The 25,098-nt window shown below is 36.3% G+C and overlaps 1 protein-coding gene across 1 annotated transcript in view; it reads left to right on the top strand.

The window, feature by feature from the left end:
- Positions 1–17,841, top strand: part of MALRD1 (MAM and LDL receptor class A domain containing 1) — a gene marked incomplete at its 3' end in the record, with an annotated part of 232,335 nt that extends 214,494 nt beyond the window's left edge. The window contains exons 36-40 of the mRNA XM_079302558.1: positions 6,752–6,834; positions 6,927–7,017; positions 15,267–15,342; positions 16,964–17,020; positions 17,740–17,841. Coding sequence (XP_079158684.1) covers positions 6,752–6,834; positions 6,927–7,017; positions 15,267–15,342; positions 16,964–17,020; positions 17,740–17,841 — 409 coding nt within the window. The remainder of the gene's footprint in view (positions 1–6,751; positions 6,835–6,926; positions 7,018–15,266; positions 15,343–16,963; positions 17,021–17,739) is intronic.
- Between the last annotated feature and the right edge of the window lie 7,257 nt (positions 17,842–25,098).

Here is a 25,098-nt window from a genome sequence, read left to right as displayed (position 1 = left end):
CATTAAGGTGTTTTTCCTCTTTCCTAGCTGTGAAAAAGCTAAACATACCTATCTAGTCAGAATTATTCACTGTGACTCTCTTACAGACAATGGCAAAGGACTCAGTGAGGACTGGTTCTCTTTATTTCACATAGCCTAAGTTTGTCCAAAATGTCTCTGGGTATCTCCCTTTTCAGGTGCTTAATGTTAGAATTAAGTCCCCCTGTAAACCTTTAAACTGGTTACCATAGTTTCATTGTTTTTCTCTATAGAAAGCAATTAGATACACTGGCCATGTCCTTCCTTATAACAGTTCTCTCTCCAGCTCAGGCTGTAATTAGAACCTCTCATTGTGGCTAAAAGAGCAATGAGTAATCAGTGTGTCATGCTAGGGACCTGGGAGTGGCTTCCAGCACACACTGGGGAAAAGATACATGTAAAAGATAAAACGATGCCAATATATGAATTTTCTTCCAAATTGCCATCAGTTATCACATTGAGCTCTGCAATCTCTAAAGTTTCATTATCTGATTTAAGGAGCTCTCTACTACATATCTTCAAGTTCTTGGCTTTTAAGACTTGCTGTGGAGCAAAGACTCCCTCAGGTCCATTAACCTGTGTGACAAATAGGTCCCTTATTATTAGTTTAAGATTTCCTTTCAGTTTGATTGAATGTTCTAGAAGATAGACAGCAATATACAATTTTTCTTCCATTTACCATATATCATTTTGTTTACCTTCAGCATATCTGCTCCCACTCATTTTCTGTGTAAATTAAATCTGATCTTTTCAGTGTCTGCCATATGACTTTAATCACTGTAATCTCTGAAGTCTTCTATCTTACTCATTATGCATACTGCATGCTTTTATGATATAAAGTGAGCCATTACTTTCCTTGAATAATCTATGAGGGTGCACAGATCTTTTCTCAGAGTACTTACAGTTTTTTTAGAATCTGTTTGTACCTCATATTGCTATCCTTCATGTTGATCCATTTGTATTTGTCACTTATGAATTTTAACTTTTTTCAGTATAGAAGCCATATCTAGGTCCTCAAATTCTTTGTTACCATACACAGTCACATAATGTAATTCTATTCAGAAATTGAGTCAGCTTTCTTTTATGACTATTTATGGGGAGTTCTTATTCTGCTTATGTTCCTTGTTTCTTGCTGTGCCACTGGGAGTTTAGAGCATCTGAGGAGTATGTGTGCAAAAGGATAACCACTTTGTTGAAGTAGAGTTTGCTTCTTCCTTCATAATGGAAAGAAGAGTTGCTGTTTTCATCCAGAGTCTAGTGAAGCTTTGTTTGCATAATATTGGTTACAAAAACTGGTGAGCAGAGAAACTTCTACACTGATATAGCAAAGAGATGTCAATTCTGTTTTCTGCAAGGAATGAGAGTTGTGCTTTTGGTGGATTTTCCCCTGTATCATCCAACACCACTCCTGGAGCAGGCTGCACTGCAATACAGCAGCTGTCCAGCATGTAGGCACACATGGCACAGCTCCCAGACAGTGTCAGCACTTGTGTGTAATGTTCCCCATGTAATGTATTATAAACAGCAAATGCATCAGAAACATGGCAGTGGCAAATCTGAGCTCACACAGAAGGTACTGGCTCACTACATCAGAGCAGATTCATAAGAATATTCTCCAAAGGATATTGCAAAGTTTACAGTCATGTTCATAGGAATATATAGCTACAATCATTCACATATTACTGCCTTAATCTATATACTATTAGTACCATGTACACTGAATAACTTTTGGTCATTCTGAAGGTGCACAAGGAAGGCATAACAGATTAGATTTTCTGTAAAACAAATTTTTCAGATAAAAATAGGAAAAGGAGGTGTGCATTGATATTCTGATATGAAGCATTGCATTAGCCAGACATGTTCCTGTAAATTAAACCTGCCCTGGCTGAACATCAAACACAACGTACACCTTGTCTGGTTTTTATTTTTCATTCTGAGTGAAATGAGCCACAACTGCAGGCACAGGATGCAGCAACACAGCCAATGCTAAGCTCTGTCCTCTGCCTTACCAATATGTATATGGGAAATAATGAGCTGGAAATCCTGGAAGCAAATCTGAAGGGTTAACATTCTGCCTTCCTGGGTGACTTTTCTGTAAGAACTTGCTAATAGCAGAAGACATTTTGTCAGGCAGGATAGATGAGGATGTGCACTGGGATGGAAGTATTCAAGCACTATTTCATCTGTCTTTCTCTGTTGCTCCTCCTGTTTCAACTAGGAGGAGTTTTCTGTCTAAATGGATTGCAATGGCTATATCTGTATTTCAGATAAGCTTAAGACTTGTGTAAAATGTGGTGCTGCTAATTAGTCAAGATGTCATTAGTCCGAGGAAATTAATTGTACATAAATAATGTGGAATTTCAGCTTCATGGCTCATGAGATAAATTCAGAGTCTTTTCAGAATTGTCTGTCTTAAAAATAAAAAAGCAGAAAAGGATTACTAAAGAAGCTCTTCAAAATTCCCATTACCCTGCTAATGAAGATTTAACACACAGCCCAGAAGACATGGTTGATCTGTAGTCCTTAAGGTCCTTACACCACAACAGCACTGGCTGCTCTCATCAGAGGGAAAAGTAATTGTGACTTTGAAGAAGCAGCTTGTCAGCCTCCCAGAAGTACAGTCCCTTCTCAGAAGTGAATGGGTAGTTAAGAGTGCTCTCCTTCATTTTCTGCACTTCAAGGGAGTCATCTCTTGGGTGCATGCAAAGGCTGCCCTGACCCAGTGCTGTTAGAGTAATTAAAGTTCACTTCAGGATTCATTGTAGGATTACACAGTACAAAGGTGAAGTTTGACTCGATTTCTTATAAAGATGCCTAGTATTATTACTGTTATTACCTGATATAATTTTGCAGTAACAGTCAGAGGACCAAATATGAGGGTTGAGACTTTTTTTTTGTTATTGCAGAAGCATAGGATTGTGTATGCTGTGCCCTCAGTGCAAACACCTAGGGAAACCCCATCCATCTCCTCAAAATCACTGTAGACTAATACCATAATTGTCCTTTCTACCTTTTATTTTCACAATATTCTTATTTTATTTCTCAATGAAAAGAGGGACTCTTCTAGGTTTTTTTTCAACTACCTAGTACTTCATGCATTGGACAGAGTGTGAAGCCTACAGGAAATGCCACTAGATGAGAACATCACTTCAACACTCAGCTTACACAGCTGCAAAGGACTGCACAGGCAGAAGGCTGTGGAGAGTCAGAGAAGGGGGTACATGTATCTCATTTCTTAAGGATTCTAGGTTCTGTTTTGTCATATAAGTTTTGCATAGGTTCTAACCACTAGTTTGACTGGTTGGTTGTCACCTGTAAAAGCTCCTGGATTTTGTTAAATATAAAATAATATATAGTGGGAAAGCATTTTCAAACCTGTAAAAGATTGTCATTCTGCATTTCTTAGCAAAACCTCCAACTATCCTATAGAAGACTATGCCTAAAATATTTGTTTGTTTTGAAAGTACCACTCAGCTTTCTAGTAGAGTGAAATAACTGGTGTAGTTTGATAAAAATTATTTATATTTTATTTACTTTCGTGGTCTGTAACTGTTATCTTCTTTTCTTCTCTAATCTAAGTTATTGGCGGATATTGGTGCCAGAAATCTCATTCTATCCTCTCCTCTTAAGTTACAGAGTGATTTCTTCACCACAGTTATCAATGTAGACAGCTAGAATTTCTAGAGATAATAAATATAAAAGGAACAAAATCTTGCAAGTCATCTATGAAACAAGATTTTTTTGAATATTTAAGACAAGTTTCCCACTATTTTGGGAACAGAAATATTTGGCTTCATTAAAAGCCTGAGGCAATGTTTGTATCAGCTGAGAGCCAAGGATTATAATGAGCAATTTTCCCATGTTTTTCTTGGAGCTTCACTGAAAGTTGCAGAGTCTAAACTGGCTGTAACTCTTACTTTCTCATCTTTTTTTTTTTTTTCTTTTTTTTTTTACTTGAGAAGATGGAATTTTGTTAGTAATGAAAAAACAAATCTTATAAAGGCTTGAATGAATCTCCAAATAATAGCCAAGATTTTTCTGACAGTCTTATATTTTACTTTAGTGGCAGAGACAATGGGTAAGATCCTGTGTCAGTTAAAAAATAACAAATAAATTAATGTGTGAAGATACATGTGGGAGCACTTAACCAATTTATACACTCACTCTGCAGTCTGTTTGTTGTTTAGCACTCCTATGTTATTTTCACTGTCTTCATCTTTTTTGCCTTGACTCCTCCCTCCCTCTAAAATAGTCCCCATGCTTCATGCTTTACAACATTTTTCCCATCTATTTCTTTTTTAATTTGTCCTTATAAATGACCAAGTTCCAGAGGTATTATCTTTGCACAAATATGTGGATATACTCCATCAATAAATGCAAACACAGCATATGAATATATATTTAGATATTTATGTGTAGAGGAACTTTCCTACAGTCCTACCAGTGCACACACCTGCTTTATGAGAACTTCCTCTGGAGCTTTGAGGTGAGTTGTGTCCTGGTGCCTCCAAACCAGCAAATGGCTCCTCTCATTGCCACTCAGTACTGCTTGTGCACAGCTGCAATATCTGTTTTCTTATTCTTTCTTTTACAGTCAAGTAAGTTCTGCAGAGACAAGAAAGAGGCCAATTTTGGTTAAAAGCATATCTAGTTCAACAGAATATCTGGCAAACAGGGAGAAAGGAAATTATACAATTGAGAGTAATCAGAAAATTCTTTTGATGGGTGATTACCATCAAATTGCAATGATTCTACATGGATCCACAGAGCTTGGTATCAGCCCAGCTGCAATTTGACATTTTTATAAGATCATCATTCTGCATAAAAGAGCAGCTTATGAATAGCATGATTTTTTGTAGTATGCTGAAGAAGAGGGAGGATTGAAGAGACCAGGTATTTTAAGTCACTGAATACAATGGGTCTCAAGCTCAGCCAGAGCTGTCAGCTGAAATGATACCAATTTTTTTCCTTTAAAGTGAGCATTGCAGATTATGCCAGTGGCTGCAGTTTCTAATGTAGGATTCATTAGTATATCAATTACTAACCTTGAACAAGGTAACCCTTTAACCACAGAAAACCCATCTGTGGTGTAAATGGGTTAAATAAAATCTCTCTCTGCCCACTGTGTTCAATAGGGCTGGTACTTCCCTTCTGGCATAGTCTCTGCCCAGAATTTTTCAATCAGTCACTGAATTGCAACAAATTGTGCATCAGTCTCCTTTGGTCTTTAGTGCAGTCACCTTCCTGTCATGTCTGAAACTGGGATATCAATCTGGTTTCTGACATGTCCTGGTCCTTTAAGGATTCTAATTATCATTGCAGCTACAGACTCTTGCTGCTCCTACCACCCCACCCTTCCTCTCACTACCTCCACCTCTCCTAAGGCATTTTCTGGGAAAATGAAGTACTCCTGTCCCTCTGAAATGCCTACTTAACTCTGTGTGCAGCTGCTAGTGTAAGGCACGTGGGCAATACCCTGTGCTAAACTATGGCAAATAGCATGAAGTCCTCTCTCACATGTTCAAATTAAAGGACCTTAATATAAAGATTTAATTGTGTATATGTGAGTTTTCATACTAAATATATTTAAGGAGAAGAAACTACAATTTCAAATTACATCTTGAAAAAAATCATGGTGTTAGAGTTAGAAAGCATCTCAATATGCATTCCAGCCCACAAACATTAATAGTTTGTGAAACTGTAAAGAAAGAAATCATAAGTGAAAGGAATTTTCCATGCATTTGACATTAGTAGGACTGAAACTGGACTACTACCATCACCTCTTTCTAATGGTCCTGTCTAAAAAAGTTTAAAATTTATGGAGCTCATAAATCACCAGCTATGCATATCATTGAAAGCTGGTAGAAGTCAATCCATCAGTACACTCAGGATGGGATTCAATCACCATGTGGGATGCCTGAAATTAAGATTAAATCCTTTATGCTGCAGCCACTTTGAGGTTCCCCAAACTGCATGTGTCTCAGCAAAGGTGGCTGATCCTCACCTGGCTGTCCAGGGTACCTCCATTCTGATGGAGAGAGAAAGCCACAATAAAAGCAAGTAGACAAAAGCTTAATTGAGGCAAATTAAAGTGACAAATGATATAGACCTTTTTGGTGAATGTGATTAAACATTAAGCAACACGTGTAAATCAAAGCAGCAAAGCATGTGTCAGATATTTTATATTTTGGTCACTTCAAATCAAGACTGGATTTTACCAAATTGAAACTTTAGAATAATTTTACATGGCTGCAGTCAAATGTAGCTTTGGTTTTGATAGGGTATTTGTTGGAGAAGTATCATTTTTACAAAAAAAAAAAAAAAAAAAAAGAATAGAAAAACAAGAGAGGCAAATGAGGGGACAAGAGAAGAACATCTTTTTATATTCTAACTGAGTGTCTTTCTCTATGTTACAGTCCCAGTTCCTCAACTCAGAAATGTATTTAACCCTCACATGGGGGATACATGGAAATTTCTTTTGCTGTGAGAGAACAATATGGTGGCATTATGGACAATGAAGCCAATTGTTTTATTTTTTCTCTCTCTCTTAGTTTGCTTTGTGTATTTCTCTCTTAGATTCCATTATATTAACTTTGATGCTGCTCTCTTTGTGATTCCTGGATAAGCTTTAGTCACTGGCAAAAGTGCTCAAAGCTTTGGCATTTCCTCTGTGCTCATCACTGTTTATGATCCTTTCTCCTCTCTTCTTCAAAAACTCTTGTTTTATTCACAGATGTGGAAAAGGATGGAAAGGAAACCGTTGCCACATAAGTGCTAAGCCTCTCCAGCCTCCAACTTCAAATTTCCGACAAAATGGTAGGTCTGTAAAAAGAAAGTAATATCTTTCAATTCATTCTTTGAGTCTTTCATTTTACTTATTTCTGTCTCTGATTGCTCTGATTTTGCAGATATTTGGATTGGACTGGGTATCGGTTTCTTACTGATTAAAATTACAGCTGCTGCCTTGTATTTTCTTATGAAGAAGAAAGTGCCAGGAATGTAAGTGAAACTTTTATTTTGCATATAGCAGACATAAATGTGGCAAAGAGCAATGGCCAACTGCCCAGGCTCATTGGTTTCAACTTATAAATCTCCCCACAGTGTCTTCATATGCAACACTGAGCAGAAAATGTAACTTTGCAACAAAAGCTGACCTTAAGGGACTCCAGTCTGGAAACAATGAGCAATGGCTTGGATGACTAGAATGTTTTGATTGTGGCTTTGTATGACTATTCTTAAATTATAAAATTCAGAGTTTCTTAGGAAATGCCTTCTAAAATTCACTATTTCCCAGATATATTTACAAGCACTTCCTGTCATCCCTCTGATAATCTCTGCTTTTTCTCTCCTCCCTGATTTTTTTTCTGTTTATTATACTCTAATTTCTGTATTGCTTCTCTGCCTATCTCTTAACTTATTTTGCTAGATCCTTCTCTGTCAGCAAGTCCCAGCACTGTCCCTTCCCCCTTTCAGCAATTCCTGTTGCACATTTCCTTGTCCATTTTTGTGTTGTTACATTTTCCTCGCCCATCATTTTCTTCTCCAGAATTAATCTTCAAAGCAGTCTCTTTTCCTTTAAACTTGTTCTCTGCTATAGACTTTCCTCTCTTTGGGGATGTTGTTATCTCCCAAAGTATCTACTAAACTGTGCAGACTCCTGTCCTGGCATTATTGCAGCTGACACGTCTCCTGTCTGCATGCTCCCCTGGCAGGTGGAGCTGTCTATGGACACAGAAGCAAAAAGCTGAAGCAGAAACCTTTATTGGTTGTGCTTCTGTTAACTGAGTGCATGGCTTCACCTGCTTTCCTTGCATCTCCTTCCTCTTCTTAAAAGCAGGAGTAACATTTCCTCATCTGATTTCATGGGGATTTAAGATTTAATTCATTCACATTAATGCAACCTGCCGAGGCACACATATGGAAAAGCACTTCAGAAGTGCAGGATTATTTGCTTTGTAAGAGCTGCTGGATTTTTGTTTTTTGTGATTTCAATAGTTATCTTAAAAAAAAAAAAAAAGAGTTTAATTTCTCAAAACATGTTTGATGGTGTTTTAATTTAAAAGAACTTGTTTCTTACACTACTTCTTCTGTGCTCTCACTCAATACTCACTCCTACCTTTTTCTTTCATAAATGTCTACTTAAAGTTTACTGCACTGCCATTCACATCTCTTTTACCCACATATGTATATTTAAGGAATAATTTTTCTTTTCTTGTAATTATATATGTTGAAAAAGTAGGTTTTTGTAACCTGTTGTGATATGTGATATAAGCAATATGTTGTGATATAAGCAATATGGTCCTATTAGGTATAAAACAGGGATGAATGAGGATCTTCTTAGTATGGCTCTAAGAATAAACTATGCAAAGAATCAGAGCTGTGAAAGACCTTACAAAACAAAGCTTATTCTGGTCTTGATTATTTTCATTAAAGCTTCCAGAAAGGTAAGTTATGATGATGGAAATATTTGTGACTACAAATTTTTTCTATTTGAAACTGAGATTATCAAATCATTTTGCCCACACTACAAATGAAGTTTTTTATTTGCTTGTTTTTAATTACAGTCAATTAACATGTAAGTTAAAATGCTTTTATAGGCATCTTGCTAATAAATGACACTTTGTTTGAAATTATGAAAACAATGAAATCTGAAACTTTGAATTTGAGAAGATAAATTCATCCAGGCTCTTCTTCTTCAACTACCTAGTACCTACTTTGATTTGGTATACAAAAATCACTGGAGAAATAGTAGTAAATTAAGGCAAGTTATTCCTGAACTGCTTAATCAGTAATCAGAAGTGGCTAGTCAAAATGCAGCCAATGTTAATGTACTGAAGTTTGGATCTTTAGGATAAGGCTTTATAAGAAGTGACTTGTGTTTGCATAAGTCTGTAAAATGTACAATGTGACAGCACCACACAGAGGCATGAGACTTTACTCCTGATTTTTTTTAAGGCATTTGATGAATGAGAGGAATGGCACATAACAGATAATTTCCTACAGTTAATTTTCACTTGTGTCTCTTTTAGCCCCCCTGACCCATGTTATTTTCTTAAAGTCATTAGGCACTAGAGTCACTCTAGGGAAGCTTTCACATGCTTGAGGCCTTTTTTACTACCTTTTGATAAATTCTTTTGCTAGCTATGTTTATGTAATTTCTTGTAGTGTCCCTTTGTTTTACCCACTCAGGCACTGGCAGATGGTTCTCCAGAAGCACAGTAAGAGCTGTAGCTGCTGGCTCCCATGACATCTTAAAGGGTGTGCAGGTCCATCTAAGTCTCAATGAAAATAGTACAGGAATGTGCACAAGATCTGGAGAAGCATAACAGTCAAATAGAATTTTTTTTTTCCACCAGTAAACCAGGTAGGAGGCAGTAGGGGTAGGCTGGGCACCTCTCAGGTGATTTTTGACTAGAAATTTGTCTCTAACCACAGTGAGAACCTAAGTCACATTAGTCCCTCTTCTCTAGAAATAAGAATAGTGCCTTAACCCTTCATTTCAACCCAGAATGGATACCCCACTTCTCCTTTGCTCTCTCCTTCTCCTTTGCAGAATTTAATTTCTGATCTGCAGGCTTTAAACACTCCTCTTACTGAGTGGGAGTTACTGGAAGTCATCATGTAAATTTATTTCCTAATGGACAAAAGCAGCCTTACATGGCTTGGCAGCAGCATGCCTCATTACTATGACAGCATTCAGATATGCCAGATACTTCCCAGTACCCAGCTGGGGATATGTGAAACTCTTGTATAGAAACCCCAAATCAGGGCGACTTGTGAGTTTCTCTCATTCCTGTTTGCACTATAGAGATGATGTTCCCTAGTCCAGAAGGGAAGGCTGCCAGTTGCTCCACTCCATCAGTCACATCTGTCCTTGTTGACCAAACAGAAGCAAAACTTCATTTTAGCTTCCATTTTGTTGCAGCTGCCTTCTAATGCTTCATTGTAATTTGAAATGTGAGAGTATGAAAAGTGACTTTCTGCCCAGCCAAGCTATGCCTTTTTGTTATTGCCTCCAAAGCAGTCAACGTCCCTGGATCATTTAAATTTGTTTATTTCATGTTCTTGAACTGTTCCATCCACTACAAGGCCAATGCACCATATCTATTAACAGTCCTGTCAATATTAATAAACACAAAACATTAATTTTTCCAAAGCATGTAACAATATATCTTACCACACAAGCAAAAGAGTGAAAAACAGGTGTTCTGAGAAAGCATTATAAAATGATAGAAAATCATGGGAAGAAAGGGCACACAGAGGCCATTTTTCATCCTGCCACATCATAGACTCAATTGCATCACTCCTGAGTTCTCATTTAAAACCTCTAGCAACATGAATTTGATGGCATCCTTGGGCTATATTGGTACCTTAGGTAGAAAGAAGTTTGCTGTTAGAAAGTTATTTTCCAACTGCTGGTATGTCTGTTCATCATTTAAGTTCCCTCCTATTCACAATGGACAGTGACAGATCATTCCTTTCCTCCTTGCAGAAAGCTTTTTCTGTTCTTGAGGGCAGTTCTCTTGCCTCCTTACAGGCTGCTTTCTTCAGGCTAAACAAGCCCAGTGCTTTTGCCTTTCCCCATAGTTAAGGTTTACTTGCAATTATGATGATTCCCAGTTTCTGCTGCCCAGTTTCTGCAATCAGACCATACTCTTGTGGAGGTCTGGTGTGGATGAATGGTGGTGTATTCCAGGGGAAGCTCTCCAAACAGACCTGAAGGGCTGCCAGAGGTCATTGCTGGCTGTGCCTCTGTTCCTATGTCCCAAGGAGATAAACAGAATGACAGCATAATGACATTTATTGAATCGTTTTCAGCTTGTGAACTGAAACAGAGACAGATACACTTCATGTATAATGGGAGAAAAATGTGCAGTTTTATGCGAAAAAGTAAACCAAAATTTGGAAGCATCAGCCATAACTGTTGTTTGGAAATTGTATTAGTCTAATGCTGCTGTCCAAATCCATTCATTCTACTGTAGAATATTTTTGTTCTGAAGGATGAGTCAGATGTCTTCAGTTTTTCTGAAATGTACATTTGATGACCACCCCACACAGGAACAATTGCATGGAAACAAGAGGAAACACACTGAAACAGAGCCAATCTCTGTAGTCTGTAGCCATCAAGCTCACTAAAATGAAAGTTGCAAAGGACTGATTTAAAAAAATTAATTCCCTAAAGTGACTCAGAAGGCACAAAATACAGACTTAGGAAACCTAGACAGCACATTAACAGTCAAATCAAATATCCAAGTGACTTGTACATTATTTTAGATGCAGCTTTTGGGAAGTCTTCTCTCCTTGCATCTGGTCTCCTATTTCCTTCACAGGATGTGCAAAATATAGCCTTTTCAGCAAACCTAACTTTAGTTGAAAAGATTTTAAATATGCTTTGAAAATGAAGATCTTGAATTTTAGTTTCTGTTAAGAAGTGAAGCTTTAGCACACCTATAAAAATTATTTAAAGGGATTTTTTTTATTAGTAGCTTAATTTTAATTAAATCTTTGGTTCACCAGGATTTTGGCATTGTTGTTATGGATCAGATGCTAAGCATTATTCCATTACTGTATTTCCTAAAAACCTGTGTTCGGTATGAAATATTTGTTTTTTCTCTTTGAAAGATACATTAAAAAGTACAAAATTATGAGCTCTGGCATCTAAAAAATGAAATCTAGGTATTTTAATTTTCCATTAACAAAAATGTTGTTAATCAGCAGTCTGTTTATACACTAGTGAGTATTTTGTGGAGCATATAACTTCCTCCTGCCTTTGTAAAATTGTAGTGGAGAAACCTCTGACAAGGCAGTAGTTTTTGCTACTAAAGAATGCAGATGAGCTTAGCAAAGCTATGCCCCATGCTACCTCAAACTAAGTTGATTAATACTCTCCTATTGTGGTATTTCTGACTGTGTTAGAAAACTCAGTTCTCTCTAAAGTATCTTACACACATATTTGAGTATTTTTTCTTTTTTTTTTTTTTAACTTTTTTACTGCAGTTACCACCTCATCCAATTGATAGATTATTGCACTTGTGTAAACATGGGATTAAATTCTCACTTGCAAATTCTTTAAGGCCTTTTAAGTAATTTGAAAACACTTCAGAAATTTTAAGGTTATCTATTTATATCCCTTAGAAAGAATTGCTTGCATCATTCACAAACAGGGGTAACCATATTTATGTTTGCATAAACATATTTATATGTATGCATCTATGTATTTATATATGTTGTATGTATGTGTAGCATAAGTTACAAAAGGTAGTATATTCAAGATGACTTTCAAAGCCCTGCTTTGACAAATTTTTTCCTAAGAACAGGAGAGAACTTTATAAAGTTAATTTTCCACCTAAGTTTCTGGTGCATAAATTCAAGCAGTGCCCATATTTTGGGCGATAAAATTCCCATTATCCCTAAGATTCTGTGACCAATACATAAGCTTTTCATGATTCAGATCTAGATTGGAGGACACCTGAAATCTGCTGGACTCAGTTTTAGTGCTTGAGACATATCCAGGACTGAGTTTAGCATAGGCACAGCAGCCACAAAGGCTGTTGAAGCGCTTGGCCAGCACTCTGGTGCCCAGAGCTTGGCACAGTGTCCTCCTGGTTAGTTCTGCTCCTTGCAGAGGAAGCTGGAGATCTGTGTTCAGGCTCTCCTGCTCTCAGGACATAGATAAGCACTGAGCTCGTTCTTGCCCAAATGAGCTGTTGCACAAACTGCTCGAGTTTAATGGAGTGGTGAAAGAGAACCAGACCTATCCCTGTCCTTAAAGCTGCTGTTGGCACAGTAAGGGGGGTTCACACTGAGAACTGTGGGACCTGTGTTGCCCTATGGAAGACTGACTCTAAGCAGAACTGATTTGGTTAATTCCATATCATGCTTTTAGGCCATACAGTTGGTTTGTGACGTCAAAATGAGGCACCAAAATTAAGGGATCCAAGTCTGGCCCTTTGGACACTAGTTTAGAAGCAGAGACAAACTCCTTAAAAGCTTCTCATCTGAGTTTGCTTCTGGCCTGAGATTTTCAAGCTATGCTTTCATTTTTTGGTAAAAATAATTTTTTTTACACATTTTCTGGACTATATTCAGGAAGACTGGGATGCAGATATACACTTGGGCATATAAATAATCTGTCATTGCTTCACTAAGCAAACTAAATGAATCAGAATATCATGATCTATTACAGTTAAGATTAGATTAAATGAAAAAATTATCAGGTTCAAATATTCAGCTCTCCCCATTGTTGTGTCAGGTAATCAAAATAAATTATGAGACTGGCATTAGAAGCAATTACTTTCTGGCAGTCTTGTTGTGAAAAATTTTAGGGAGACACATCTGGTTTAGTCTAAAACCCAGACTTAGTTTCTTGCACTGATTTAATTCATAAGGTAGAATATTTCTGTGCCCTACTTGTGTCTTCCTCCCAAGCAGCCATTCTGGTTTTAGCTCTTTGCAACAGGAATAATTCCTGTCTCCTCTGTGGTTCCCAGTGAGGAGCAGATTCCCCTCCCAACATCTCTATGGGCTGTGCTCCTGTGACTGCTCTTGTCCCCTCTGTCCTGCCAGCCACAGGGACACAGAGCCTGTCCCTCAGAGTCTAGGGAGACATGGCTTCAACCACCTGTAGCAACAGCTTTGGAACAAAAACACTTTTTAAGCAAAACAAAATTTATTTCTTCATCATCAAGACTGATGAGAAGCTTTAGGGAAAATTTCTGTCTTAGAATATTGTACATGCAGATTTTTATGTACACAAGGCATACGCTCTTATTCCTAAAGACTGTGGAAAAAAAACCAAAATAAATGTAAATGTACTCTTTAAAAGCAAAGATTAACTTCTGCTTCATTCTTCCATAATTTTAATTAATACATATGTTGATTTTTATATAGTATTGGAACAGTTTTGATGATTCTGAGCCTCTCACTGCAACAAAGACTTTGAGGTGCTGGAGAGAGTCCAGAGCAAAAAACCTGGTGAAAGGTCTAGAGATTAAGTCCTATGAGGAGAAACTGAGGGAGCAGGAGGTGTTTCACCTGGAGAAAAGGAGGGTCAGGGGAGACCTCACTGCTCTCTACAACTGCCTGAGGTGGGAGGTTGTGGCCAGGTTGGGGTCAGTCCCTTCTCCCAGAAAGTGACAGGACAAGAGGACATGGCCTCAAGCTGTGCCAGGGGACTTCAGGCTGGACATCAGGGAGAATTTCTTTACTGAAAGCATTCTTTACTGTTAAGTATTGGAACAGACTGGCAATGGAGATAGAGTCACCAAATCTGGAGATGGAAGGGGCTGGACTGGCAAAGTAGTGATCAGTCAAATGCTGGACTCAGTGATCTTAAGAGTTCATAAATGATTCCATGGTTCTGTGATTTCAAGCATTGTGTGGACTATTAACAAATCATCTATATAAGAAAAAAAAATTCTATCATAGCTGCAAATTCTATCTCCATTCTGCTTTTGTAGCATAAATATGATTAACAGCACAGGTCCTAAGTCCTTCCAAAAAATACTCCCAAAAACAGGACATGTGAAGACTTCTATCAGGAAAGCAAATCTTTAAGCCTCCAGATGAGGTAATAGACATGAGATCCATAAAGAGCAAAACTGGTACTATTCATCTATTATAAATTGTTTAAGGCATTGTGTTAATTAATGAAAAATTTGCATTTCAATACCTCAAGTGATTATTTATTCATGGCTTCGTAGCAAAAGGTATGGGTAGCTTGTATAGCTTTAAAATTGATGCTGATGATTTTGACCCAAAATGCAAGTTCTTTCCCAATTAATTGGAAAAGTGGAGCACTTAATAACGATTAAATAACTAAGGTGTTCTTGAACTTGGAGCCTAAGACCATGTTAATCACTGAATTGTCAGAGTGATAGCAAAACACAGGAAGAGCATGATCTCATCCCATGAAAACAAATTATAGGAATGTGACTTTTAAGGTAATCTCATGTTTTATTTAATGTATACCATAATACCCGTATTTTATAAACACTAAGTAGTTCCATTCCCATTCAGAAGCATATTTTTAGAAGCAACACATGAAAAGTTATTATTTTAACCTAGACATTATTTATCCAGAAAATCGGTTTAATTTCATTAATTTCAGTAGATCCCAGCTGTAAATAAATTTAGCCACCAATTTTTTTTTTTAATTTCTCCAGTCTTTTCAACTTAAATCTGTTTGGTTATTTGACAGCCTGTCTGATATGATGGTTGTTTTTTTTCTTTTGTTTTGACATTTCAAGGAAAGTGCAGGAAACTGCTATTTTTTCATTTGCCAATCCATTGTACAAAGACCTTAGTTCATCCGGGAAAGTAAAGGTAAGCTGCCTCTATATGTTCAGAAAAATGTGATAATAATCAAATAATTTTCCATTAAAATAATGCAATCCCTCAGTGAATACTATTTAAAATAAAAGAAATGAGAATTAAAATTTGACTCAGTACTCAAATAAGTTCTAGTGCATTTTCAAAGCATAGTCACATTTGAAATCAGATCAGTTTTGACAACGTCTAGTGTTGATAATTATTATGACTATGGGCTGATGATTTGGAGGAAAAAAAGTGTTTTGGATTAAATATTTACCCACACATAGATAAGAAGCTCACTGGGACTTGTCTCCTTTTGTATCTGAAAAACAAGCAAACAAACAAACAAGAAAAACCATCCAACAAACCAAACACACAACAACAGAAACACATCAACAGCAATGAAAACAAAAATGCATGATTTGGCAGCCAAGTTGCCTTTGCACACTCACTTAACTTTAATAAAAGAGTTTATAATCATTCCCAGTCCTTTAAATGTACATCACAATTCCCATCAGGGTAAAATTCACCTTGACACTAAACAAGCAATTGACCACACATTTCCCTAGTACCATTTGCTGATCAGAATTAAGAGACTGATACAATGAATTTTTTAAATAAAATGTATATATATATAAAAGTGAACATACTGCAGCAAAATAATTAAAGACAATATTTAATTATCAAATTAGAGTGATAACTAACATTTATGTCTTAAATTTAATGATAGAATTAAAATGAGGATATCTCTAGAACCTTGAGAGGAACCCTGGAGTAAAAAGAAAAAAAACCAAAAATATGTTTTAAATATACTTCCTGCCCTCATTTTGATACTACCCTTATTAGCACTAAAGAGCTAAGCTTGGTTTGAAATAGAAAATAAAACTTCCTTGTCCTTTGCACAGTCAATAATATAAGACTCCACTGCAGCTTTGAATAGGATTAACTATGACATGCCATTTACTTTCTGTAAAAAGGTCCTTACACCTGATTTTAGAAGCATTAGATCAAATGAATTCACTTACAGGTTGGAGTTTGTGAGAGCTCCAAGTTGGAAACATTCCCATCACAATCATGTCCAATTCATCAGGACATTTTTATTTTAGTTAAAATAGATTCCTGACAGGCTTCATTTAATAGCAAGTTGAAAAAGAGAAGCACAGTCAGGAGAGACATTTTCATGGAAGACAGCCCCAGGCATTGTGATTGAAGTCCAGCCATGTACCAGAATTTCCTCTATTTTCTCTAAGACTGGGAAAATACATGTTTACACTAATTCTTCTTTTTAAAAGAAAACAGGCATTATGAGTTTTCTCCAAGTCTGATGAGACTTAAATCTGAATGGTGTATCATCAATCAAAACAGATGAAAAAATGTGAGCAAAAGCTCATCTTCAGCTGAATACTCACAATTTATGCCCTTGTGGGAGTCTCTGAGCTTCATAAAGAGCAGTTCTCCTGAACCTTCCTGAACACCAAAATCGTGTGGGCTTAGCATAGCTACACTTTGCTCATAATACTGCCTCGTAATTTTGGATCCATAGAGTGTGTTACCCAGGCACCACATGGCAGAATATATTATTTTCAGCTCACTAAAAATATTCTGAAGCCGTTTTTTTTTTTCCTTTTTATAGTCTCCTGGGCATGCCACCTCATCTGCTGTTCAAATCAGTGTTTCTCCATGGCATGAGGTATGTAATAATACATTTCTAGGATGTGTGTTGGGCTAGTAAAGGAAATTCATTTGCAGAGGAAAGGGAAAAATGTCACAAAGTCAATGGTGTATTGCTGCTTATACTGTTAGCACTTCTGGAAATCTGAGAAAGATGAGCAGGGCTGAATAGGTTGGCAAGAACCTCATAATAACAATTCTAGGAGTGTTGCTCATCATGGCTACTTGTTACACCATACACTATTTCATTAAGTTTCAGTCTGGACAGATGCTGAAGAAAATGTTTAGAATTCCTGAAATCCTTACCTGAAGGGTTCATATTACCTATATTCTCATACATTTTTCATTCAAGGAAATTATAACCATTTCCTTGAATAAAAGGAAATTTCAATGCCATGTACCAAAATTAGTGACTGACTGCAATTACACTATTGTACACAGATTGCCAAAAATAATGCTAAATTAATATAAAGGCTCTGGAGTCAAGAGGGAAAAAAGGTGGAAACAGTTGCAGAAGTAAGTTAAATGACATGATCAGATGCATGTGTTATGTAATTGTTTTTGTGGAACTATGCTAACTTTATTCAGCTGAAAGTCTGGTCTAAAAATGTTCAGAGATTTTACAGTTTTCTTTAACATGTTACTTCTATAATGAATCTACAGCCATTTGTATGTGCCTTTTTAAAAATTAATTGAATCACTTGGATTTTAAATTCCATTATATCTTTTTTCTTTTAGTATCCATTTAATGAAAATGTGAATGCTGCTTCTTTTCCGAATCCTCTCTATGGTGTAGCAGCAGAAGACATGGAGAAATTATGCAGCTCCTTGAAAACATAAACACAAAGCAGGATCAACAGTGATTGTAACTCTTTGACTAAAGATTTGTTATAAAATCTGGAAGTGTGACATATTACAGTAGTATTAGCAATATGAATTAATAACTCATCACAGAACAACTCTTACTAAAACAATTATGTTCAGAAAGTAAATTTGTATTAAAAATGGAATCCATACATAAGTAAACCATAATTATATATAGTCTTCTGTCATTTCTGTGGGTGCAGAAAAAGATTGATAATTATAAGTATGAATTCATTTTGTACGTTCATACAGTTCAAATTCCAGTATGATAATAAAATGTTTAATCAAATCCAGATTCTTTAGGTTTGAGAATCATAATTTTATGTCCATTATTTGAGAAATTATGACTTAAATATTTCTGTAATTTTTCATTAGAAAGGGATTTTAACTGACTCTGTTAGTGTTCCAAGACACAAAAGCAAAAGGAAAGTCTTTATAAAATTAGAAACATATCGAACTAAATCAAGAGTAGTCATGAATCATGGATTTGAATATCAGCTCAGTATGTGATTCATCTATGTGATACACCAGTATACACACTTATTTTTAAAATATATTTTTATTATTAACCTTGACAGTTATATCTGACCAAATTTCCCTCTGGTCAGCTCTACAGTTCTGTAGTTCTGACCACTGTGCTGCTGATAAATTTAGCTTAGTGGCTGACAGAGGGTGGAAACTAGCATGTTGAGGAAAACATATTTCTGCTGAATAGGTTGGCCTCCCACACAGTTGAAACTTATGTGAAAAATGAAAAAAATATCAGGGAGAAATTTTGGAGTGCCTTGTGATTGTGACTGTCATCCTCTGTGGTACCAGGCATAGCTTGTAACAGTGTTTACACTTTAAATAACCTGACAAAATGTCATCTTCCATAATGCCCACTTGTGTTACACGATTGTCACTTTTAGCTAGAAGGCTGAAGTGTTCCTGCTGTGCTTGTGTTTTCTCCCTTACTATATTTCTACAGCCTGCTTAATTTTAAACCCATTGGCAAGTCTTAAAGTTACCAAACTCCTACAAATTGCATGAAAACAGACATCTGCACTGTAGATGGTATCTCTGTTAATATCTTTATTCAAGGAAAGAGGAATTGCTTGACACTTATTAGAATTTTGAGACTTCAGACAGAAAAACATTCTGATGCTTGCCTTCATTCCATCATGCACAGATCTGCTTGGTTTGGGTTTGGTGTTTTGTTTTTCTTTCACTTTTTCTTTGTAGAATAACCATAACCTAGAACTTTGTATATATGCATATATCTCAGTCTATATCTTTCTATATATCTACCTATCTTTCTACCTGGGGCCACAGAACTATTTTTTGACTTAGACTTTTTTTGTCTGACTGACATGTTGTTTCATGGGTAGTAGGAATAACAAGGTGATGTTTGCCCATCATTCTCCCCATACCTTTCCAGCATTATGCTCATAAGTGCCTCTCTTCTGCATTCATACACACACCTGCCTTAATGCCATCTAGCTGAAAGTTACCAAGTGCTATTCATGAAGGTTTTAAATAAGGAAATGTGATCACATATGCTGTTTCCTCTCTGAAACAAGATTAGTACTACTGAAACATAGAATTTTCTTATTACACTTGTACCTGTTAGGTCAAGACACAGAGTACATTTGATTCAAAAAAGTGCCAAGTGCCTCCAGCTTCTGAACTCTGATATTTTGATAAATCTGTGTGAGTTTATTGATCTCCACATTATAAAAAGGCATTGAACATCCCTTCATGGTCAAGCCCATGTACTCAAATGCTCATTTATTCTGCAATAGATTAGCACTGCTTGCAGAATTTTATGTAACACAAGAATCACTAAAAGACTGCATAGTTCTTAAATCTTCATTTACTGTGTCATGCAATGTGTATCTGTAAAAAATTACATTAATGAAAAGGATAAAATTAACAATGGTAGAATTTTATCATGTTCTCCCTTATGAGACAAAATATATTTGTTTTACTAATTGTAGTATTCATATTTTAACATCCCAAATAAAAGTAAATGATTATAAAGAATTATTGTAAAATAACTCAAGGAAAATCATATCACTCATCAGTAATTATCTTCTGAAAGAACTGCGACTCTTCTGGATAATCTCTGAAACAAGGTAAGCCTTTCGCCAAAATAATTTTAAATTTTTATAATTGACAGAATGTTTACAAAGTGCTGAGATTCAGCCTTTTAATCTTCCTAAGCTTCTATACTTTTTTCTCTTCTTATTTCCTGAAGAATAACATATTTAGTTATACTTAATATATGGTTATTGTTTCAGCTGACTAACAGCCCCAGACTGAAATGTTTAAGACAAAAACTTTACTTTTTATTTTTCTGAAATTTTTCAATAGTTAAAACCAAATTCATAGAATCCATATTCTCAGTCATCCTTTCCACAGTTTCATTTTCAAAATCTAAAGAACAAATCCAAAGTACATATATATGATACAAATATACAAGAAAAATATTGTTAACATTTGCTACATAAATTTCTTCTTCCAATTTATAATTTGCCCTGACTAAATACTCTCTGCAAGCTTATGCTGCTATTGTCAAAAACTTTATGCAATCAAAATTGTTTCTTTCCAAGTGATCTGTTTCCTGTAAATAAATTAGAAGATGGATACTCTATACAGACAATGAATACTACACTCAATCTAATATAAACCTGTTTATGTATCAATGATCCAAGGTAACAGCAGAAATAAACTACAAGACAAACTCTTACAGAACCCAATACCACTTCCAGTGTGGTCTGTATGATCTTGTCAGAATTGTTTTGCTTCTAAGGTCTCATAGTCATAAATACAAGCATCCATATCTCTTGGACTTGGCTAATCTTAATTTCAATCCAAGATATATTTATGACACATATCAACAATCATGTTTCATACACAGATTAAAGGTCTTGTCTTAGAAAGGGTCACTGTATTTGCAGCTTGTTCCAATACTGCCTCAACATCTGCCAGTGGCTACTGCTTTGCAGTTTTGGAGGAGGTGTTGAAGGGGAGCAGGATCTTATCTCCAGTTTGCAAAACCTGAAGCAGAACATGTGGCTGTGAACTTTTCTCCTTGCCAACACTGAGGGGCTCCAGCCTTGTTCAGAGCTCCCCTTTGGGTTTGGGGGTGGCACAGGTGCAGCTGTACCTGTGTTTTGCATTGCTCCATGCTTCCATGCATGTTTTCCTGCATCTTCTGCTCATTACATGGATATGCCCATGGATGTAGTCCAGGTGTTTGCTGGTGGTGACTTTCTCTCATCCTTGCCTTGTTTCACCTCCAGCAGCCTGATGACTATGCAGTGATAAAACTGATCAACCACATGATCTAAGTAGGTGTACTTGTAGTACATTTCCATGGTGTTAGTGCCACCCAGTTCCTCCTTGACATCATTGCCCTCATTATGTTGTCTCCAGCCTGTGCCATGTCTTTTGAAATGTCTTCATGTCTTTTGAGATCATTCTGAAGCCAAAGGTGTCCTCAGCTCCCCCTTAACAGCTCCTTCATTATTTGCTCAGCTGTGGCTGAGGCCTCAGGCACAGCTTTTACTTTTTCATTACCTGTTTCTGCATCTCACACAGTTGGAGATAGGCTTTTAGATTACTTAGAGCTTTGATCTGATCCACTGCATGTCCATCAGACATGCTGCCATATACAAACAATGAAGATATAAACAATGTCTACTTTTTGTAGCCATCAAGTTGGCAGGGGTTAAATGAATCTTGTTCTCAGATAGATACCTACTGTAGAATGCAGTACATTGAATTCTAATATTTTCTAATTCTTTCTGTTTCCTCTAAGGACGGTCTAGACATTATGTCTGCAGTGGAGATGTCCAGATTTAATAATATGAATTCCATTCATACTGTTTTAATTAAATCCAAATTTCGTTAATTGAGTATGTTATAGGGAGATTTTCACTGGATAATCTTCCTTACAGGTGTGCGCAGAAATGCTGTCTAATACACAATAATTTTCCAGAGTTTGTATAAATTAGACAGGAAGAGCTTAATAAATATATATAACTTGCAGTAAAGCATCTGTCAAAACCCGACATCTTCTGTTTTTCATTTTCACTTTGTGTGTGGGAAGAGAGGGAGAAGGGGTGGGAAGAATCCATATGAGAGCAAAAATGGAAGTTCCTAAGCATCTAAGCAGAAAAATCTACTGTGGGCTGTATTGCTCCATGTAGATTACTGTGTGTGAGAACTCTGGCACAGCACATGGAACAGTATTCCTTCTCTGCTGGGAACTTAAAGACAGTAATTTATTCTCCAAGGTACCAGTCAGTTACTGAGGCTTGTGAACAGGAAATTGTTCTCCACCTATGTAAGAATGAAGTACAAAATGCAGCAAAGGAAGGAAACAAATAGTAAGAACATGCATTATAACATCATTCTAAACTGTTCCAACAGTGTTACCACTTCATCAGCTGAGCTCTCATATTGTAACCCCTTGTAATTTGAAAGCATGGATGCAGCTGACCAGAAGAGTGGCCACAATGTGCATGTTCCTGCAGCAGCCATCCACAGGCCTTCACAAATGTCAGGCAAGTTCATATTCATATCTGGATTTTAAATTGCCATCTGCAGCTCTTATCATTCTTAGAGATATATTTCATGCTCTTAAGAAGAAGCAGTGCACTTTTCTACAGGATATCTGTACATGGCTACTAAGATGTGATAAACTGTGGAGACTATTAGTCTTGGTGGGTTTGCATTTTATTTTTATTACATTACATGAGGTGCATCTCAGAGGAGGGCAGGGGAATAGATCAGAACATAACCTTAAACACACCAGGAATTTACTGTTTTATTATAAAACCACATTTTTTGTCCTCATCTTAATATAGCATTCAGCCTTGATATAGGAACACGAAACTTGACTTAGTGTTCAGGTGGTGAAAATTGGATGTGGAGGTAAAATAGAGTAGCTTATAAAGTGACAATGAATTTCTTTCAGTTCCCTGGCCCTCCATGGACCACAAGCTAAAATACATCCCCCATTATTGATTCCAAATACTAGAAGAAATTTTCCATTCTGATAACTCAATGAATTTTTAAAGATTTACCTTTTCTTTTACTATGTCATCATAAAAGGAGTTAATTTTTACTTTTATAATTTATTTATGAACAATGCCAAATGATTATGCTTTGTAAAAGAGCTGGTCAAGTTCAGAGAAATGTTTAGGCAACAAGATAAGCCAGAAAAAGTTATCAGCTGCAGGGGAGGGTGAATATTCTACTTTTCTAATGAAAATGTGAGTCTCTGAAGCAAGTCAGCAAGGCACGCTCAACTGGGTTAAATGGGTTTAACAGGGAGAAATGAGCACAAATTATTCATGGGAATTCTTTAATCTTCTGTGTAATTATGTGATCATTCTCAGAACAAAGACTTTGGTTGCTCATAACAGGAGGAAAAAGTCAGTTCACACTCTAGCTCAATGATTAGCATAGAGCTGTGGAGAACAAAAAACCCCTGATAATCTAATGCTTAATTTTTTTCTGCGTATTTTGAAAGTTTGGGATGCTAAGCCTAAATAATTTAGAGATAATAATAAGTAAGTCTTTTTTTCTTAAAAGAGCTGTTTTCATTTTGTTCTTTATCTTAGTCTTTAATTTTAAGTCTTCTTCAAGTAACTAAGTTTTTCTCAACCACTTTATTCAGGTCATAAAACAGTATCACTCTGTGACAAGTATTTAACAATACATACAATATGTGAATTTGTAAATCTTTAGTTGATGTTGTTATGGTTTTAATATCCAAGCCTTAGAATAAAATTGAGTCCCAACATACAGCTATGTCAGAACATGGACATTTTGGCCATAAGTGGACATTAATAAATAAGCACTTTATTGCAATTGGTCTCCAGAGCAGCCTGTATTACAGCTATCTTAGCAGTTAAAGTATTCAATGTGATTCATGTGAAATGTTGTCATGGAATTAACAATGATTTACATCTTTTTGTAAAAAGGTCTGTAATCATTGTAACAATGTGATTATTCCATGTAACACATTGAAGAGGTAAGTAGGACTCTCAGGGTTGTCTGCTGCCTTGAGTTTACATGCAAAACTCCTACAGACACAAAGCCAATCAAAAGGATAAAAGAATATACTCCTAGGAGTATACTCCTGGATATATATTCCCCTATAACAATTTAGAACATCTAGAAGATAAAGATTAACTTACTTTGCAGTTCCTGTTCAGCTGTCTTAGCCTGCAGGAGGTTTCTCTGGACACCCCTGAGAAAATGCAGTGGCTGGCTCAGGCTGAAATTTCTGGTAACACAAGTAACTTCCTTTGCATATATTAACCAATCAAGGCAATTCTGCAGTTTAGCAACCCATTAGATGCTACCTTAAATTACTCTAAAATCTGCCTAATTTAGTAGCTTTATGAACTTTCTTTTCAAGATTAGTTTCTCATAGTCAAAAGATTTGAAAGGAACCATCGAAAAGAACATTCATTCTCCTGTTTGCACAACTGTGTTTAACTTTTCTACTCAGAAAAAGACACAAAAAAAATCCTATCCAGTTCAACAAAATTGCCTTCAATTCTGTACTGGGTAGAATGATGAGAAGCAAGGGAGTGAATTAACATCAGTAAATATTCAACATATTAGGTATCCAGGAATAGAAATATTTTCACATATCTATTCTGTTAATGACCCATTTCCTACTTACAAATACATACCAAACAGTAAGCTAACATATTCCTTCTCTAAGTTCACTGCAAATAATCCTAAGAAAGTTCTTCAGGCATTTACATGAAAAAAAATATTGACCAAAACTTTTGTTTTACAATACCAGTGGGAATTCTAGAAAAAAAATCACCAAGAGCAAGTAATTTCACAAAATGTTGCCTATAAGTAATGTGGGCTCACTCCTTATATTTAGCTTGTCATCCTCCTATAGATAGCAATTAAACCCACTACCTCATGCTCTCCTGAAAAGCTCTCTGGCAATCAAAGTGAAATGTAAGTGCATAGCCAGTACATACCATACAAAAATCTCAGATTGTTGTATAGCTTTTTATCTAAAATGAAAGAGATAAAATCATAGGATCATAGAATGGTTTGGTTTGAAGGGGACCTTTAAAGGTCATCTATTCCAACCCCACTGTAAGGAGCAGGGACAAATCAACCACCCTGTTCAGAGCTCCATCCAACCTAGCCTTGAATGTTTGCAGGGTTGGGACATTGCCCATCCCTCTGGACAACTTGTGCCAG

Source organism: Erithacus rubecula, assembly GCF_903797595.1.
Source record: "Erithacus rubecula genome assembly, chromosome: 3".
NCBI lineage: Eukaryota > Metazoa > Chordata > Aves > Passeriformes > Muscicapidae > Erithacus > Erithacus rubecula.
This window is presented reverse-complemented; position numbering and strand designations above follow the sequence as displayed.